Source organism: Symsagittifera roscoffensis, chromosome 2 (genome assembly GCF_963678635.1).
Source record: "Symsagittifera roscoffensis chromosome 2, txSymRosc1.1, whole genome shotgun sequence".
Classification (NCBI taxonomy): Eukaryota; Metazoa; Xenacoelomorpha; order Acoela; family Convolutidae; genus Symsagittifera; species Symsagittifera roscoffensis.
This window is the reverse complement of record NC_087063.1, coordinates 64,281,803-64,302,033: the sequence shown is the minus strand read 5'-3', so window position 1 is coordinate 64,302,033 and position 20,231 is coordinate 64,281,803. Positions and strand designations below refer to the sequence as shown.

The window sequence follows — 20,231 nt, the reverse complement described above, 5'->3', positions numbered from 1 at the left end:
TAATATTGGTTTTTCAAATTGAACTTCAAAATTTGGACTTGAAGTTCAGTTTGGAAAAGCTTCTAAACGTTAGTGATTTTTCTTCTGAAAAAGGAGAACAAAAATAAGAAAGCAGTCGTTATTCAATGAGAAAAGTTCCCTCGCAATGGGCGATTGACAAACTTTTCTTGCTTAATGTATCTGCTTTGAAAAAACGATCAGTCAGATTTAAAAGTTGACTCTCTTCCATTGACATTATTGCTTTTACAGTCCAAAATAACCCAAGAAAAAACAGGGCTCTGCTTTGTAGTCTAATTGAGTGCTGTGTCAACATCTTCCTCGAAATTAGTGTTTGTTTCCGTTTGCAAAGAAAGAAATGCCACTTTGTGACGACAGCGAATAAAGCTTGTTCAGACCTCCTACCTTTTATACTCAAAAACCCCTTCCTTCAAATCACCCCCTCGATACAACTTACCCGCCACTCCTGCCACGCAACACTAAAGCTTTCCCCTCTTCCTTTTCGCTATCTCTCCCTTTGTTAATCAGGAAAAGGGGAAGCAAATGGGCAGTTGTTGAAGACTCGATAAATTTAAGGGTGACACGTTTTAGCCAGAGGGAGATTTCAGCCCCGCTATCTCAAATCACAACATTACATAACAGAACAGAATCCTATTTAGTTATCTTCTTTTTTCACAAATGTCTTTACTGTATTACAGCAACACAATTCGTTCTCTATTCTTCTTTACCAACTCCTTTTCTTTCTGTTCTTTCCATTTAAAAGTAATTTTTTTGAGAAAAAACTTTCAGAATGAAAAAATTTAACTTTTTTGAGTTTGAATCTTTAAAATTTTTAGTTCAAATCGCTGATTGCAGTCATCAAATTAAGTTACTCACTTTTTGACTCAATACAACGATAATTTATTTGAAAGCTACATCATTTTTGTATTTTCGTTTTAAAATCTATGTTTTCATCAATTATAGATTGAGAATTGGGCGGTCTCAATAAAGAACTGTGTTTCTTCGTTAATAGCTGTTTTCTTTCGACAGAACCTATTTATGTAATCGAGACGTTAATCTGACAACCCTTCCCCCAAACCGGAAAATTAGACAGATATGGAACTGGCATTTTCAAGGAGAAGTCTCAAATTTTGGCTTTGGAACCAAAATATTCGAGTCAAATTCCCAATTACTTATTATATTGTGGCCAGATTTAGCAATCGGGAGATAACCCAGAACAACAAAATCTTGCGTCTTTTTATCTTTATCATTTTGACAATTTATGTAGATTTGGCGACGTTTATAGCTCATTGACTCCAAAAACTTAATGTTATTGTGACCAAATAACAATTTTTAATCCGCAAACCAACCTTGAATTTTGGTATTTTAAATTTTATTTGCAATTTTTGAATCCAGTGGATTTGATCTGTTTCCAGGCGGTCTTAACTGGTCTTTTGATCAGTCTAGTAGACTTTGTTGTCTTGGGAAAAATTGCCCAAATTGATTAAATGCTTTAAATAAAACATACTTTTGAAGCTTTGTTTCACAAACTAATTTCGAACAAAGTTTTGAGTCAATATTTTAACCCAAATTTGTTTTCTTCCAACAAACTTCTTATCAGTTTTAACTAAATATTTGGTTTATTTTGACTATTTCACAATTTTTTGCAGAATAGCTTGCTTTTTAAGCTCTTAAATTCCTTCCTAATCTCAAATTTAATCAGTAGATAACCGAAAAGGTTTAACTTCCTCAATTTGTTTTTTTGGAGCGGGTGTTTGGGTTAATGTTAATTTTTATTTCCACTAGATTAACTACTCTGGCTAACTATTTTGATTGATTGCGACTGTCAAATTTCAGAGTTCGAAATAAACAAAAATAAGCTGGGCAACTCAGTGGTGGATTTATGGAAGGCTGTATATTACGCCCTCCTCCTCAGGGGTTCGACGCCCTGCCAAACAAAATGGTTCCACCTTTGTACTATTTTGAGATATTCATTTTCGATTTTCCAAAATGAGCCTCAAAAGCTCTTTTGGCCTTTTTTCATAATTTTACCTGCGGCGCAGAAAATTTGGCCAAAACAGGATCTTTTTAGTGCTTTGGGAGCGCTAGAAAAATCAGTTTAATCGACCTAAAAAAATTTGAAAATTTTTTCAAGATCCGCCCCACCCCACTTCGAGAAAATCATAGATCCGCCACTGGGGCAACTGCATTTTACTGTTAACTAGTCTCCGTTTCTTAAAAAAAATGGACAACCTGACATTGCTTATCCATCATCTCTTTCATTTAGAGATATCAATTGAAGATAAACAATTGATTAGAAGCCAAGCTTTTTCCCCGCCCGTAAAATTAAGAAAACTCAGTGTGGAAGAACAACTAAAGAAAATTTCGATTTTATTTTTATTTGTGGCCAGTTGTTTTTAGTTGAATTTTTTGTTTGGGAGTTTTCAAATTTTGTTTTCTAAAGATGAGTTTTACTATATAAAGAGTACCCCGACAACTCGCAACAAAAGAACTCGCAAATTTATAGAAAACAGCAACTCGCAAAATTTGAAAATGAAATTAGAACTTCAGAATTTTGGTTTAAGGACGGCTGTAACTGGATCTGCGCGGCGACAACCGGCTCTAAATTTTGTAAAAACTCCTACCCTTTATTGACAAGCTCGCAACACGTCGACGCGGCTGCGGCGATGAGTATATTGCGACTTGTCTTTTATTGCTAGCTCTTTTGGGGTAGTAGTACAACAGTGCCGAAAATCGAAATTTTGTTCAACAATGCCGAATTTTTTTTGAATACTGTTTTTACTCATCACAAGTCACTGAGTAAAATTTATTCAAACTTGTGGACAGTTGAAAAGACAAAAGTGACCATTTCAGTTCATACTACTGCTTGATAAGCAAACAAAAAATTCCCAAGCGCGGCGTCACAGTTTTTTCTGAACAAGCAATTAACTAAGTAAAATTTTCAATTTTTTTGCCCGGCATGCTCCAAAACAAAACAGTTTTTATGCAAATTTGCCGACAATTCACCAACAAAACTCACTCTTTTTCGGCACTGTTGAACGCCCCCGTTGTCATTTGTTGCGAGTTGTCGCCTTACGCATATAAAGATGTCCCATCTTGGTCAATCAACCCCAAAATCTTTCCAAACCGCATTTGGCGCCAGTATACATTGAAATTGAGATGAAATTTCTTTTTTTTTTCAAAAAATTTGCCCCCTCCAGAAAATCTAGAGACTAGAGTAGATGCTCATGATTTTTCTACCATGATCATTGACAAGAAACAAAAAAAACAAGTTAGAGTTGTGGAGAAAAAAGTCGCAAATAACATATGCAAATTATCATATGCCTTCAGAAAAAATTGCATGATTGTTTTTCTCTGAGATCTTCCGCTTAGAAAAAAAATGAGTTTTTGAAGTGAAATGTTTATACCGCAAATTATTCAATGCTTTTAAATAGATTGATCAGCCAAGAAGCATGTCAAGCCCCATGGAGTTCTGCTGTAGTACACTCGAAATTCAGTTTTTTTCTGCTTGCCTCAAAAACGTGAAAAAAAAATCACTCGTTTGCTTTTGGAAATCACAAGGTGAAACTTTTTTGTCCTGTGACTGAACTACCAAAAGGGGACCCTTTGAGTGGCCAGGGGTCGAAATGCTGAGGAGGGCGGACGTCCACTGCTAACTAAATTATATGCTGCTAAAACTATCTGGTGTCAGTTGCAATGTTCCAAATTTATAGGTTGCTGATAATTCGTCCTATCAATAAAGGCTCAATTTCAATGCAAAAGCAACAATTTCAGACTTTTTTCTCGACACAGACATTTTTCGAATCGTTTCCAGAACTCAAATTACTATCGAAACAAAACAATGGTGTCACAAAACAAGATGGGCTACAAGGATTTCAAGATGCATGCTGTTATTGAACAATAAATACCGAGTCTTAACACGTTTTCACCCAAACACGGATGATCGGAATGATCAAAACGGATAATCAAAAAAGCAAAATGTTACAAATAGGGCAATTATTTCACTGAATTTGGGCATGCTTTTTTGATAAATACTCAAGCTCATTTTGAAGTGTTTAATCAAAAACCTAATGCGTACACATCTCTGTGACATATTCGCTCATTTCGGTTCTTTCGCTTTGAGATTTTGAGGAGTGTCAAGTGAGTGTGGAATAATGATTGTAGCAAAAACCGATAATTTTTTAAAGATCACTCGAAGCCAAATATCAATTTTGAGCTGAGATGTCTTCACTAAAGCTCACGTTTCTTTGTATGGTTGTTGAGTAATCAATTTATAAGTAATCAATCAAATGTCATCAATGCTCAAATAAATTCACTATTTGTAAACTTTGGTTTAAAATTTTCGGAGCCATATCTAGCTTGATTTTTATTTGGTGAGTATAATTTGAGCATTTTTCATAAATCAAGCTGTGTTTCACACTACTTTTTGGGCCCCTTCCTTGGCCAATAAAAAACTTTTTTGTTCATTTTGTTTCCTCAACTTTTTGTAGTGATTACGCTGTTCCGAACATAAAATGCTACTTTCATATGCGACTCGTGTCTCATTACATAACTTTCTGTTGTGTTTGCTAAAGAAACCTCTTTTATCAGTTCATGTTTTAGTGTTTTTTGGTTGGTACAACCTACAATTTTGTTTCTGGTCAACATATCCACAGATTTCCGGTCAAGACATATCGACAGAAAAGCATTGACAGATTTCTGTTTTTATGAACCTTCAAATTACAATTGCTTTGATGCAATTATATATTTAATCATAGTTTTCTGCCCTTGATGGCTGTGGCGTTTTTTTGTTTGTTCATATGCCTCCCGCCTCTCCCTTGTTCCTGACTGTGTTTCGCTTTCACATCTGTATTATACCTACTGAGATACACGCCCCGGGCTAACTGAACCGGGAATGCTAATGAAGTTCATGTGAAAAGAGGACTGAATTGAATTACACCTAAATCGACGCCCCATTCACCATCTAATCACCTCTCATACTGCCCCCGCCCCCAAACAAACCCCCAACACTTTAGTTCAATGTTAAATTAAACCATTCTGAAAACAGCCCAAAATTACTTTTGATTCTCATTTTGCTCCCAGTATTTGCTCCCTTTCTATGTAAAGTCACCTTCCTTTGAAAATTACAACCAAGGTTTATACTTATTTTTGCCCTTATGGGTGCGAAATTCAACCGCAAATCTGTCATTAAATTGAACGGATAAAAGGGGATTATGAGAAAAACTTTGAATTGCATTTAAATGCGGTTTGAATTAGTTGCTTTGGTGCTTTTCTGCAAAGTTCAAAAATCAGTAGATCAACACTTAATGCGTTTAGCGCCTTGAAGTTAAAATTGTCAATGACTGTTGCTTTTTTACCCTGATTGCTGCAATTCTCTTCTCAATTTTTCATTACTTTAACACAACTTGAACTTTTTCTAAGAAACTGACGAAAAAACTGTGCTCGGGGTAGTTGTTTTATCTAAACAAATTTCGACTTTATAAAAACTAGCAATTTTTGACGGACTGTAACACTGTTGTGAAAGGCACTGCTGTCTTGAGCGCAGTTTTAAAAAGATGTTTTACCTGTGATCATTTTTCGTAAAGTTATGGGGGTTTAAAGATTGCCATTTTAAATTATTTTGGATAATAAACGCGCGATAAATGTCGTGCTTTTAACGCGTAAGCGGAGATTTAATCCGTGCTAAAAATTGTTCCAAATTGGCTTGAGACCTGCTGTTTGCTGTATTGTTATTTATTTTTTTAAATACCACTTAGTACATAGCGGGCGGGGGGATGTTTTACAACAAAAAGTTTTAAAAGTTTTTTTTTGTGTTTGATTTATGAAAATTTTATCTTTTTTTTTTCATTATTTAAGAAATCAATAGAAATAAACCGTCGGGGCATTCAGAGCACTGCCCTGATTTGAGCAGTCTTCTTTTCTTTAGTTTACAAATCTGCTATTTTATATTACTGACGCCATACAAATTTGTTGAATCATGTCAAGACAAATAAACATCAAGACAATTTTTTAAACAGTTACCACTCTTTTTAGTTGAGCAAATTGTTAATTTGCTGTTTTGTCACTCCTCTTTTTTATTAAAAAATCATACTAAACATTTTGAAAATTCATTTCATTTCTTAATTTAATTACATTTTACATCTTTTCATTATGTTGTCGCAAAATGTTTTTACATTATTTGCAAGAATCGATTAACACTTTTTCAACATTGCCTTGGGATCATACTTGAGACCATTTCCAGTAAATTCAGTGCCTTCAGGTTTTTGCTTGATATATGAAAAGTGTTGAATGTTCCGACCGCTCTTTAAAAGTCTTTCTTCCATCTTAAAAAGTTTTGGCAAAGAAAGCTGTAATAAAATATGAGCAGTTTGTTTTCTCCGAACAGCCCATATGAAATGATTTAGTGTTGATTTTAATTCATTCAAAGAATTGTTTGAGCAATAAATTTTGCCTCAACTTAATTTAGCCACGCAAAAATATTTTATCTAAAATCTTCGTAGTTACGCTTTCAACATTTTATCTAAATCTTCGTAGCGAGCAAAAAACAATCCAGAACAGAGAGAAAAGATTGGATTCAAAGATTTTTTCTACGTGGTAATTGTATTTTTTGGCATTTTCTATTTTGAGAGATTCAGAATTTTTAAATTTGAGAGATGACGTCAAAAACAATTAGTTCCGTCTGATGAAAAATTTCCAAAACATTTCGGTTTTTTCTTCTACAGTTTTGAGGGGAAGTAGAAAAGAAAACGACGTTTTGTTGTCAAAATCTTCCGAAAAAGCGCAAAACCGGTCTTTAAGTTTATTTTTTCAAACATTCGCCTGCTGCGCAGAAATTTTTTTCTAATATCGGATCTTTTTAGTGCTTTGGGAGAGCTCGAAAATTACCTTTTTTGAGCTAAAAAAGACCGATATAAATTTCGACACCTTTTGATAATAAAGAAAAAGTTTGCTTATATTTGTGAATCCTAAATAGTCCATCTAAATTTTGAAACTGGTAAGCTAAAAAATAAAACTGAAAAACAGATTCAAAAAAGCCCACTTTTTCGGAAAAATGAAAATCCCGTTATATATCATGACAAAAACTTTTCAATCATGGTTTGAACCACAAGTTTTGCAATGTTTCGAGAGTATACGCTCTTATTTTTCATTGCCTCTTTGATTGACTGCTGTTTTCAATCGTTTGACTGTCATTGTTTGACTGGCTGTTTGCAATTACCCTTATCGCACCTGTTATTGTATCTCATTTTGATATCCTTTGCAAAAATGGTACTAAACATAGTTATTATCCGCTCGTCTATTTTTATTTCCCCAAGCCATCTTAAAACTCGTCGCGTAATTTTCACCGTTTTCTTTTATCCTTTAATTAGTAGTTCAGCTTACTACTAATTGTCGTCTGCTACGAATAGTGGCTGGGTGCGAATTGTCGGTTTGTATAAATTCTACGATTTATCATATGCACTAAATCGTCGCACGATATTTCGCAAGTGAACTATATTTCGCAAGTGTACCAAAATATAATTTTTTTTACTTGTGCGATTGCCAATTTTTTTGCTTGTGCACCACCAATGTTTTGCAAGTGCGCCAAAAAAAAATACATTTGGACTTCGGTAAAATTCTTTTGAAACCTTTTTTCATATTGCATATTCCCTCACCTAAAATGCAGAAAATATCTTTGAATGTAGTTTAAAAAAATCATTCGTTCCCTTTCACTGACATTTTTTAAAAAGTGTAACTTGCTAGAACTTCATTGTTTTCCCAAATCAACTGGCTACTATTGTTAAAATAAGGTTTCTTTTGCACTTAGGACAAAACTATTTCAGAGATTAGGTTTTTCTAAAAGGAATCTTTAAAACTAACATTCTGCGCGCTATTTCAAATTACGCCAATTATGAGAAATATTTCAAAATATATGCCTTTATTTTTAAGAGAAGGGTGCTTTGAATAAAAAGGGCAGATTAAAATAGGGCGCCCACGAAATTATCGTTATAGATTAAAGTAGAACCAAATTTAGATTTAGTGGTGTTCGAGGTATTCGCGATCCCACCCTTGATTGAACAGGGCGGTTCGACTAAATTCTGAGAAACAGATGACACAGTTTAGCTAAACCAGCGGCTAATTAAATGTTAGACTTCAAAGGCGCTTCAGATTAATGTCCCAACCAGAAGCACTTCCCACCTGTGCCTCGTTGGAAGACTCTTTAAAAGGCATGTTTTTAATCTTACGTCTCAATCTCAGCCAACCCGCCCTGTAAGCAACTAGTGTCTAGATATGATATATATTTTATAATATGTCATAAACTGCAGTTGAACTCCGCCAATAAATTGTGTACTTAAGAATTGACTTAGCGCTCGATCACTTTTCCTTTTCCGCCCCGTTAATTTAAGTTGCTCTGTTGGAAATTTTTGCTATTCCAAATGACACCATCTGCAAAACATTTTACGCACCGTGGTCACAAAATCAACCCGTCCTTTGCCCAATTTTACCCAAACAGCTGGTCTGTTTTTGACAGAATTACTATATACTTTGTCGTTAAGTATGTCGTTAAGTATTAATAAGCATACCATGACATACCGCCTGTTGGAAAAATTGTTGACCTAATTTCTTCAGCAAGGTTACTTTTGGCACAGTTCATGCCCAGCAGCCGGGCTATTAAGTTGTGTTGATTTTGTTCAAATTGGCTGGAAGACTTATGGGGAAAACGGTCTGGTTCGGACAAATGTCCACAGAAGTGGATCTAATTTGAAATATTGCTCTGCTGTCAGCTTAGCCTAATGGTGAGATAGCCTAGTGCATAAGGCATCAAAGGATTATCACGACAATGTTACAACCATTTACTAGATCTTTGTTTTCTTTCATCTGATTTATTTCACAATTTGGTGGTTTTTCGGTGACAGTTATGGTCGTTTTATGGGTCAAATAAAATTGGGTTGGAAAATTCAATTTAGAAGACAGCGTTTGTAGCGGGATCAAGTTAATGACGTTGTTTGGCCGTAATTTATGCCCTTCATACAGATAGTAGTGGTGTCCCGCTCTGTTAAGACTGCAGCCGCTTGTGGGTTCCCAACCCTCGCACCGAATTATTATGATTGCTTCCTTTATTGAAATCCTTCTCTTTCTCTTCTCTTTTCCTCTCGCTCTCCATTTCTATCCTTGCCTTGTCCCCCTTTTCTTAAAACACATACTGTTCATTTCTTGACTTTAGTTCTAATTTCATAATTGTACGACTTAATTAAATAACTGCATTTGATGTCAAAGCTCTAAAAAAATTCTTCAAAAACTATAAAACTATCATCATATTTATTAAAAAAAAGATTTTTTTTTGTTTTGATTCAAATTGTTGCAACTTGTAAAGGCTTCAAAAGGAAGTTGTAGTTTATAAACAGAATACTGAGAGGTGATTTAAATTCAGCAGAGCAAATTGATTAATATTGTTGGTTAATATTGTTCAAAGTCCAAGATACGTTTTTTTGTTGTTTACTTTGGGAATTTTTAGCCCTTGGGAATTTTAAAGGTCACAGAAACAATCGACCATGAAAATATTTTTCATTTTTCAGTTCCTTTGCCAATTTTTTGTAGTTGCTATTTGAGTTATCTGTGACATTATTTTGCATTGTTGAATCTGTTTTCAGCCAAAAAATACTAACAGAAAAATCTGGCCTGTCACGGAGTGTGAACCTACAGACTTATAACCACTATATACGCACTGTTGCAACACTATTCTAAATTTGGGTCTAATTTTTCCAGCATTTCACTTTTTTACACAATTTAATTGCGGAAGTTGAAAAAAATATCAGTTTATATACTCTGGAACAAACGAGCTATAATTTTTCCATTGGTTATAGCTCTTCGGATGAATGGGCTTTAGGCAAACTTAACAAACGTTTGCAATCTGTTCTCGACGCCAACTTTAAAGTTTATCTGACTATACCAATGTGAACATTAGCTGCCACAAACACATTTGCTAATTTCCGACGCATTACTTAGCCTTGCATCTTCCTTCTGCGAAAAATTCGTCATTAACATCAATACTTTCATTTTGAACAATTTTAAAATTGTTCAAACATATTTCAAATTTTGAATACAACAATTTACTAGAAAAAAATCATTTTTCTGTTATTTTTGCTTTTTCTACATCAATTGAGCAACGGCAGAAAAAATCCTTATTGAAATATCAATCGAATATTGAATTTTTTCTAAAACTTTCCCAACAATTTCAATAAACAATTTCCAGTCTTGTTAGTTTCACTAAACTTTGTTGATTTGTCAGAGGAAACTTGGAAGATTTGTTTTTATAATGGTTCTGATTTATGACAAATTTATATAAAAGTCTGGTTTTTTGCTACTTGAATTAAGCTTGTGTCGGAATTTTTGAAAATGACGTTGTATTGGCCATTAATTCCACTGATCTAAGCATCGGATATTAATTATTTTTGTGAGGTATTTCTTCTGGTTTTTTTTTCCTTTTGCTCTCTATATTAAATTACAAAATATTTACAATCATTTTTGTTTTTAAGTTATTTTTAAATCCTTTTTTTCATTTTTTGCAAAATTTTAATTTTGTTCAAAATTAAGCGCTGAAAATATGCGACGATATACGTTCTTAGATTGTTTTTGCTTTTTACCTAAGTCTCTGCTTGATGGCATGATACAGCTCAGATTTCTTTAAATGAAGCAAAATTATTAAGCTCCCGACTCATCTGGAGAGAGAAATGTAAATTTTCAAAAGTAGTTGTACACTTTATTTTTATCTCATAAAAGTTAAATTGAACACGCCTAGAAAAAAAAACATTTAAATTCATTAAAATATTTCCTGAATGCTAATGCCAAAGTATTTGATGACCAATTTCTTAAATAATAGAAACTCCAATTCTGAGGTCTTTTCTGTTAAACGGCCCAAAACTGAAATTTTTCATATTTCGAAAATTGGATCATAATGCTCTTATTTGATTGGTTTAAATTATCTCCAGCGGAAGAAATATCACAGGTGGGCATTCTTTGCGCGCTTTGCCTTTTCGTGGTGATAATCGAATCTAAATATTGTATAGTGTCCTATCATCTGTTGGCAAGCTCTCAACACGTTGGCGCGACTGTAGTGGTCTTTTTTCTGATGTAATTATGTCTGAAGTAATTTTGGCCTCAATGAAGATTGGTTTTAGGCATGGCATTTGGTTGGCTGAATACTAAATAAACTGGAAGAAATAAATTAATTTTTGCTGCAGAAAATTTTACTTTTAGCAAAGCAAGTCAGCAGAAAAAAAAATTATCTATTGATACTTTTCATGTGGTTTTAAGAAAAAAAATACACTTTAAGCTCCGGATTTTACTCAGAATTGATGTTGCTTCTTAATCACAAAAAAAATATGGAAATAAGTCTAAAGGAGCATTTGCTATGTAATTTGTGGAATTTTTGTTCGGGTAGGGGGCAAAATTTGTCTCGTCCTTCTGCATTTTTTTTGGGTTGAACAGTTTTGTACAGTCATTTTGGGTTGGAATGTGTATAAACTGCAAAAACAGCAACTATAAAGGAAATTTGCTAATTTTTTTATATTCTTCAGTCTTTGTCCGTCATAATTAAGATCAGGTGTCTTATCCCATTGACGTTTCTCATTAAAAGACAATTTTGTCGCCCTAGAAGAAAACCACCGCTTTCACTGTGGGAAAATTTACTTTTTTTCCAGACTTTGTTTTTTTTTTGTTCACAATCTGTGGTTTGTTCAAATATAAATGTCTGAAATAAATAGAAAAATTTGTTTGTTTTTGTCAATATCGTTTCTTGTTCTTCTATTCTTGTATTAATTATTTTCTGATATCTTACCTACGTTACGGGACTTTCACTTTTTTTAACATGTTTGGCCAAAATTGAAAGAAAGGAGTTCAATTTTTCCGACGTAAGCTTCTGTATAAGGGTAGCACAGAAAAGGGTAAATTTAATTGTTGTTGTTGTAAAATTCTAAACTCATTACTTGTTCAAAATTGATATTCACGATGGGTGGTATGTAAAGACTAATCACGTATACGCCAAACTTCCACCAGAATCAATTCTTTTTTGTTTTTATTCCTTCGCCCAGAATACACATGATGGTATAAAAACCAATACCATCTCATAGAAAGAATTGCCACTGGGCTGAATCGGAGTATTTATAACCCTAACAACGTCACATGTCTTCTTTTCCCCCATCACTTAAACCAACACTACCAAATCCACAGCCAGCCCCCACCCCCACTACCTACACTCCCCGAATTTTCCCCTATCCCATTTTTTCATCGACCATAAACCTGCTGCTCTGTCATATTACTCATATTACAGTCCTACTTTTTCTAATTTCCAATTTCGCTCCGGACAATTTAGCCCTACATGTATTACGTCCAGTAACGTTTGTATTTTCGTTTTTCGATTCTTTTGCCCCTTGCTCTGTGTCATAAAACCTATGTCTTTATTTTGAAGCTATTTGCCGTGCATTTTGTTTGCAGCTGGTCTTAATTTTTTACCGCCATCTCTTTGCTAGTTTGATCATTACTTCTGCTTCAGTTGCATAAAATAGATCTTTCAAAATTCAACTTGTTTCGATTAAAATTTCATCTTTAATGTTTTGAATTGATATCAGAACACTAGACAGCACACTGCAAAAGTCGAGTGCTAATTTTTCAGACGCCACGGATCGATGTAATTTTTTATACTTGAGGGAATTGAAATTATATACAAGGAAGTTAATTCTAACTTCGAGTTACATTCTTGGATTGCATAAAAAAGTGTCTCATCGAAACGGAAAACTGTTATTTGAGCTTAGACTTCTAGTGATCAATTACTTTTCGAAATTAGAGCCTTCAAAACATCAACTTAGTTTTACATTTTTGACTCGGGTAGCTTCCTGTATTGATAAAAATTCATGAGCTGGTCTCAAGAATCAAATCGATTGTTAATGCTTGTTGAACAGGTCTTGTTAGTGTAATATAATCTCGAGCTAGGCCAGTCAATTCATTCTTTGAACTGGTTTCGCTTTTTCCTTAGTTTCTAGTCCGATTGGGCATTTTGGGAATTATTTAGCTGCTTTGGGTTGTGTTTCGCAGTGGTGTTGTGTTACCCTGAAAGAGCATTTTTCATTTGGATCTCCCCCTCAAATTGAAAAGTTAATCCCCTATTATAAATTAAAGCTAGTGAATAATAATTCAGTGCCACAGCAGTTATTTCTTTAACTGACTTGTACAGCTTTAGCCATTGCAATTGTTGCACAGTTTTTTGGGCACCAAAATTCAATTATGTTTTCTTTCACCTTTATTCTCTATCAAGTTTTTCAATGTACCAAGTCAAATTGACGCAATTTAATGCTGCTTATATTCACATTTTCAGTATTTATCACTTTTTTTTTTAAAAAAACTGAATTTGTATTTTTTGAAAAACGATCCTTAATTTTTCAAAAAAATTCAAAAATTAAGAAAAAACAGAATACAAACAATTAATAATTTTATAGAAGTTATGATGGAAATTTTGAAACAAAAATATTTCAAACACCTTAGGGGCAGTCGGATCATTCAGACGTTCGCTCTGATACAAGCATTCTTGTTAATTTATAGATTCTACCTAAAATCTACCATTAGATTTGATTATTTATGCTCTGAAAGAAGAAGGCAGCCTTTCCTGAACACATGGCACAATTAAAAAACTCAATCATGTATTTCAAACCCTAAATGTGACAAAACTATTCCTCAGTGGCTTGTTAAAATGGTTGATGTTAGGCTTCAGTTATTTGAACGTAAGTTTAGAAGTATGTAAGTCGACTTCCACGGCAAACTTCTTAAATAAGTAATCCAATTTTATACCCTAAAATAGCTCTGAAAGTGCCCTGCGATAAAGCGTCTTCGATTTTCCAACGATTAGTTATCAGTTCCGTGAACTTCCCTGATTGTAAAGAATTACTTTAAAATTAAGCCGTTGACAGCTCCTGAAAGTCCTAGAAATTACTTCGTCTATTCAGTTTGAATTAAAATTAGTTCAAAAGTTCAAATTGAGTTTGAATTAAAATTAATTCCGTTAAATAAGCAAATTAAATACTCGTTTTTTTTCGGACTCTTTGTTCAATTAAAAAAAGGGGTAATGAAAGAAAAATTAATTTTTATACAACAAAAATCAGATGAAGCCACAGAGAATTGTTTTAACCGCTTCATCTTTGTTTAATTTTATTTTTTTTAGACACAATTTGTTTACTTTTTTTTCATACTGTTGAAGTGCTATTTTTCGTCAAACAACAGTACTAGCTACTTTTTAAAAAGATGTTTTTTGCTCCCAAGATTCCAAAGCAGACTTCTATTTTGTTTTTTTAAGAGTACTTTTTTCTGAAGAACAGTTGTATATCATTTAAATAAAAGTAAACATTGGTGTACATTTTGGAGCTGCTTTTGTTTCCAATGAGCCATTTTGTCTTAGTTCTCGTTCACCGGATGGGAATAAAAGGGATAAAATTCGTTTAGAAAGCTATCTATTCTTTGTAAATTGAGAAGACCTGCTCAAAACAGATTTCCGATTTTAAGTACTTCTATTATTGATAATGCTTGTAATTTCCTTTTTTTCTGGCGGATTAAGAAAATCTTCTAGGCTTTATAGCATTGTATTTATCTTGGTATCATTTTTTAAAAAATTTTCCTATTGGTAAAAAAACCGAGCGTCAAAAGCTACCAAGAATTATTTGGTATGGTTATTTTGCACTGAAATTTGTCTTTGCTTATATACTTTGCCACGCAAAACCACCTACCACAAATAATCATCGGACTGGGTTGAATGATATATCATATTAAAGCCCTTTTAGTCGTGATTTGAACGACATTTAAAAAATTTTCGAAAAATTTTTTCTCAGTGTTGAGAAAAACCGGCTTGAAACTTTTGATTTTTCGTTTTAATTCGAGCAAATAAAGCAAGCGAGCATGCTTACAACAGCTGAGTTAGGAGAAATTCAAAATTTAAACCCTAAAATTTTAACTATAAGCAAGTAAAATTAAGTTTTGGAGTTTTGTAGCTCCATTCTGAAAACTTCACAAAAAATTGGAAACTTTTCTGCAAAAAAAAATTGAAAAAAAAATTTAAATCTTTTGAACTTTTTTGTTTTGTTTTTCTAGTCATTTTTCTAAAAAAAGGTTTGTGTCTCATTTGCCTGTATTACTATGAATGTCAAATATGCCTAAATATAGTTTTACATCAGACTTTTTATCACCACACGCAGAAAAACTAATTCGAAAAAAAGCTTTATCTTGTAGTTTTTTAAACAATATGGTCAAAACATTCTGTGCTATTTGCACAGTAACTGGCTATTCTTGTTTCTTTTTTAATATTAGCGATTCGCTTAAAAATCTGAACAAAATGGTTGTTTTTTGGGCTTTTTAAACGTTTTTGTTCAGATTTGTTTTTGCAAAAGGACACTGGTGAGAGTAAAACCTTCGTATTTGAAATTTTATCAATTTCTTTTTCCGAACAAAAAGTACATAGGTTAACTTGAAAGTTTTAGAAAAAACTACCTACTAAAAACTTCTCAGCGGCGTTTTAATCGCTATAAATACTTTCTAGGCTCGATCAAGTTGACGCATTTTCTTTGATAATTTTTTTTTACAGTTTAATTAAAGCGCATCCAGTCGTGACAATTCAATTTACTTTTTTAAAAACTAAAAATCATTTTTTTCTTGCTACTAAAAACAGCCAAAAATCCAAAAAATTTTTTTTAATTGCATGATATTTTTGCTGCGCAAATAAAACAAAATTTTTTGACCGCACTAACAAGCATTTCTTAAATCAGCAAATATTTTTTCTTGCTGTTGAATTTTTGGCTATTTTTGGCAGCAAAAAAAATTGAATTTGAGTTTAAAAAAACCAGGCTAGTTGGTAATAAAACTTTTCAATTAATCATAAAAAATACTTTAGATTTGAAACATTCCCCTCACGCAAGGTTTTTTCCAAAATATTAAATAGAAGTTAGTTCGAATCTAGTAACGCCTTATATGTGCCTGATAACGCTCGCCCTTGCATTTCGTAGAAACCCTAGTTATTAACTTTGCCTCGATTCAATTTGACCTTCATTATCTTTCAAAGTAATGCAACCCAAAGTCTTTTAGAGTGCTTAGCTCATAGCAGCAATATCTTGCAGATGAATTGTTTTTGAAAATTATGTCAAAAAAGCAATTTTTCTGCTTTTGCTTTAAAAATCGGATGAATAAAACTTAACTTATGTTGAAAAAGCTATACGACTTTAAAAGTCGCAATAAAAATTTCAAATCAAATGCAATAACTAAGATCATAACTCTAGCATAAGTCATGTTCCTAGAATGGAAAACATTTTTGAAAGTTTTTAGGTTTTTTTTTGGTTAGTTTTAAAAATTAAATCCTACATTTGAATCCTACTGACAAAATTGGCTCTCTTCGTGTGTAGAGTTATATAAGCATAAATGTTTGCAATTTAGCAATTATCAGCTGTTAAAGCAGTTTCCAGCTACAAGTTTACTCTTGGCGTCAAATATGATATTTCTTGTTGTCCAAATATGAACGAAACTAACATTACCCTTATTTGACGCTGATTTCATTTACTTCAAAGAAGAAATGGCCTGTTAGCCGAGTTAAGTTGGTTTAGAAAATCGTTTTGAGGACTGTTACCTTTTTTATAATTTCATCAGGCAGTGGTCTAACTTTATGATTTACTTTGATGTGCTGCACCTCCTGATGTTGTTATGGAAGGATTGGTTATGTTGAAATGGGTGATTTTATTATCCAAGGTTAATATATTTTTACAATAATACTACTCTAAGAAATCTAGACATGCTATGACATTTTAGTCATTTTACGATCGGAAAGAGTTGAAAATCTGCTGCGTCAAATGTTTTCGGTCATTTCTGACGTTTAAAATATCGAAATACTTTTTACTGAAATAAAAGTTTCAACTATCTTAAATATCATTTGGTTCACGTTCAGTTCATTTTTGGTGCTTTATCTAACAAAAAATATCTATAATTCATTTAATGTTATAGTAACAATAGTTTTATGGTAATGATTTCTTCTCATTGGGAATGTTATGAGTCATGATTAAAATGATAAATTATCATTGTTTTCAAAATTAGATTTTACACTCAAAAAAGAAACAAACAAAATCAGCTACAATAATAATATCAAAATGTGCTAAATGTTCCAAGCAAGAACAACAAATATGGTATCGTAGTTGGTACAGTTTTAGTGCTTTGCGCCGTTTTAGTTAACATTACATTTTTTTCGTAAATAATTATTGTTTATATTGTATTAGTATGAATTTTTTTCCAGAGGGAGTTTATATAATGTGTGTGTTGTTGTTTAGTTGCCCCGCAGATAATCTCGACTCGGACCGAATGGCGTGTGTTGAAGCACTCGGACGTGACTGTGCCCTGCTACTACCGAGAGGGCTTCCCAACTGACACTGAGGTGCGGTGGGTGTTCGGCAGCAACCCCTCGGGGGGCACGATAGTCAGTCGCAACCAGAACCTCACTTTCAAAGCCCAGGAGTTCGACAGTGGGAAGGAGGGGGAGTACACGTGCATAGTGGAGAATGCAGTCGGACAAGACTTCCTCACCATCAAACTACTAGTCGACTGTGAGTACCTCCCATGCCTCTCATACCATACATGCAGGAGCGGTAGCCCCCTCAGGGGGTTTGATCTCCTGATCTCCCGTCTTTGTTTCTATTTTACGACAGTATTTTGTCGACCAACCCTTAAGTTTTTCGAAACGCGCTTTTGGGGCTATTGCATACTAGTACTACTTATGAGACGTGGGGGTGGGCAAAAAACATGATATTTGGACCATATCTTCCAAAAAACGCCCGAAAACTCTACTTTGGCTGAATTTGTCGTAACCTACTTCCCCCCATCCCCCCTCAGAGACGCAACCCTGCCCACATACAAGATGCAGATGACATACATAAACTCAGCTCAGAAAATGATGATTTTAAATATCCCCGATTAAAGATACGCATGATCCGTCGCTTGAGTGCGTGGCGATATTCCCAGCTTGGAAAAATTTGTCTTTGAAAATGCTTGAACGTCTGGTCTTATGTTGTTTATGTTGGTCATTTCGCTTGCAGATATGCTCCTAAAATGAAAATAAACGAAGGCGAAATCTTAATAATATATCTGGCGTCTGGCATTCAAATGCCTTTAGTTTCAATGTTACTGACATTGTCAAGCCTATCATATACGTATCAATAAAGACATCACCAGTGGCATATACATGTCTCAATGCGAAGACGATAAGGCAGCACAGGCAATGTATTCCGTAAGGGTCCAAGTTGTTTAGGGGAACTACAAGCAAAAACACATTTTCTAGCCTAAATATTTCTCAACCAAAAATTTTTATCAACTTTAATTATAGGTTTCGATTTAGTAATTTGAACTTATAAGCCCCACTTTTTTCTAATCTTTTTTCTTGCGCATCTGAGCAACTTCGTATTTTTCAAGAGGTCTTGAGCGAAATAAGTTTTTGCTAAATAATTATGTCTGTTTTCAATTCAGTAAAATTTTTAGAATTATTTCATTTTAATTTTTCTCTGGCATTTGACGTTGTTTTTTTTCAAGATCATCGAAAACATAAAGAGATTAAAAATCATAACTTGTGCGGAATGGTGGGATAATTTTTTGTTCTTCATTTTTTCTACAAGATTTTATAAGATTTTACTAAACCAGAAGCATTGTGCTCATCGATATATAATAGTCAGAACATTCAGGACTTTGCCCCGATATACGAGCAGTCTTGTTAGAATTTAGATTACCATCAAATGTTTAAAGTGAAGTCTGAAAGTGCATACCAGTTTTGATTCAATATTTTTACAATATAACACCAGCGGATTTAGGGGGGGGGGGGGGCGTTTGCCTAATACCCTCAGTAAATTGACCCCCTGCCGACCCAAAGAGTCCCCCATTTGTACTATTTTAAAATATCCATTTTTGGTGACGGACCCTAAAATTTGTTCTAAAGGCGCCTCCGCGCCAATATATACTAATTTTAAAGTGGGAGCGCGCAACGAAAAAACGCAATTTTTTGGTGAAAATTGTCCTAAAATTGCCTAAAAAAGCTTTTTTTTGGCCTGTTTTTTCAGGTTTTGCCTGCAGCGCAGAAAATTTGGTCAAATTGGGGTCTTGGGGTCTTTATAGTGATTCATGAGAGCTCAGAAAATCAAATTGGTTGACCAAAAAAAGGTCGGCAAAAAGGTCGACATTGTGCTATAGCTAGTCAGCAGCGCAAACTTGTTTATTTTTATCCTAAATTTTCTTCTATCACAGTTTTTTCATTTTTGTCGGATGTTCGAGCAAACTTTCATGTTAAATTCCTTTTTATCACTCTTTTACCTCAACTCAAATTCAATTGTTCAAAGTGATGCAAATACGGTCTCTACCAACGAAAGTTGAAATGGTGTGAAGTATTGATTGACAGTTTGACTGTACATTTCGAAAAAAGATTTCTTAAACAGTTTCGAGAGGGTCGAAAAACTAGTTAGTAATCCTTTTCTCTCAAATTGCGATAATTTTATCGAGAATAGACAATAAGGAAAAATTTATGCGTTTAAAAGAACTTAATGGGATTTACATTAAATTTTCAAACTCGAAAAATATATTTTGAAAAAATTTCAATTTCCTTGTTACGCTTGTAATTGTATAATGATATGTTTATTCGAGATTCAATGATAATTTCTAAAAATGTTTTCTCGGTGTCAAAAAACGGTTTGCACTGTTTCAGACTTGTTTTGTGATCGTTGGCTTTTTTTCGTGATACGCGTTTGATTTGCGTTGAAACGAGGATAGCCGGTTACTGTGCAAGCAGAACAGAATGTTTTGACCATAGTGTTTTTTCTCGATACTGGCACAACTTTTTAGATATTTTTTTAATATATTTTTTTCACGGATGAAAGGGCCTCGATATGATATATCAATCGACCCATTCCCGTAGAAAAAAAACAAAAATAAATAAAACACGCCCAAATACAAAGTTCCTCCCCATTTTTTATAAATGGACTGAACAAAAACCAAAAAATATTTGATATATTTAATCCAAACAAAACCTAATTTTTTGTGCTCAATATTAGTCATGTTTTACTCGTACCTTTTGAGGCAAAATACGGTCTCCAGTTTCCATTATTTGGTTTTTGTCATATTTTGGAGACTCTTTTTCCAAAACAAAAATTATTGGTCAAACCAAATTTGTTCAAAGGAACTAAGCCTAAATATAACTTGAATTTCTC

At 33.6% G+C, this 20,231-nt stretch overlaps 1 protein-coding gene across 14 annotated transcripts in view; it reads left to right on the top strand.

Annotated features, from left to right (window-relative positions):
• Window positions 1-20,231, top strand: part of LOC134840076 (hemicentin-1-like) — a 299,861-nt gene that overhangs the window by 254,474 nt on the left and 25,156 nt on the right. For all 14 annotated transcript variants that reach the window (XR_010162399.1, XM_063855734.1, XM_063855732.1 and 11 more), the window contains one exon: window positions 17,319-17,591. Coding sequence is in view for 13 of the 14 variants with exons in the window: in XM_063855734.1 (XP_063711804.1) it covers window positions 17,319-17,591 (273 nt within the window). In the remaining variant the exon portion in view is untranslated. The remainder of the gene's footprint in view (window positions 1-17,318; window positions 17,592-20,231) is intronic.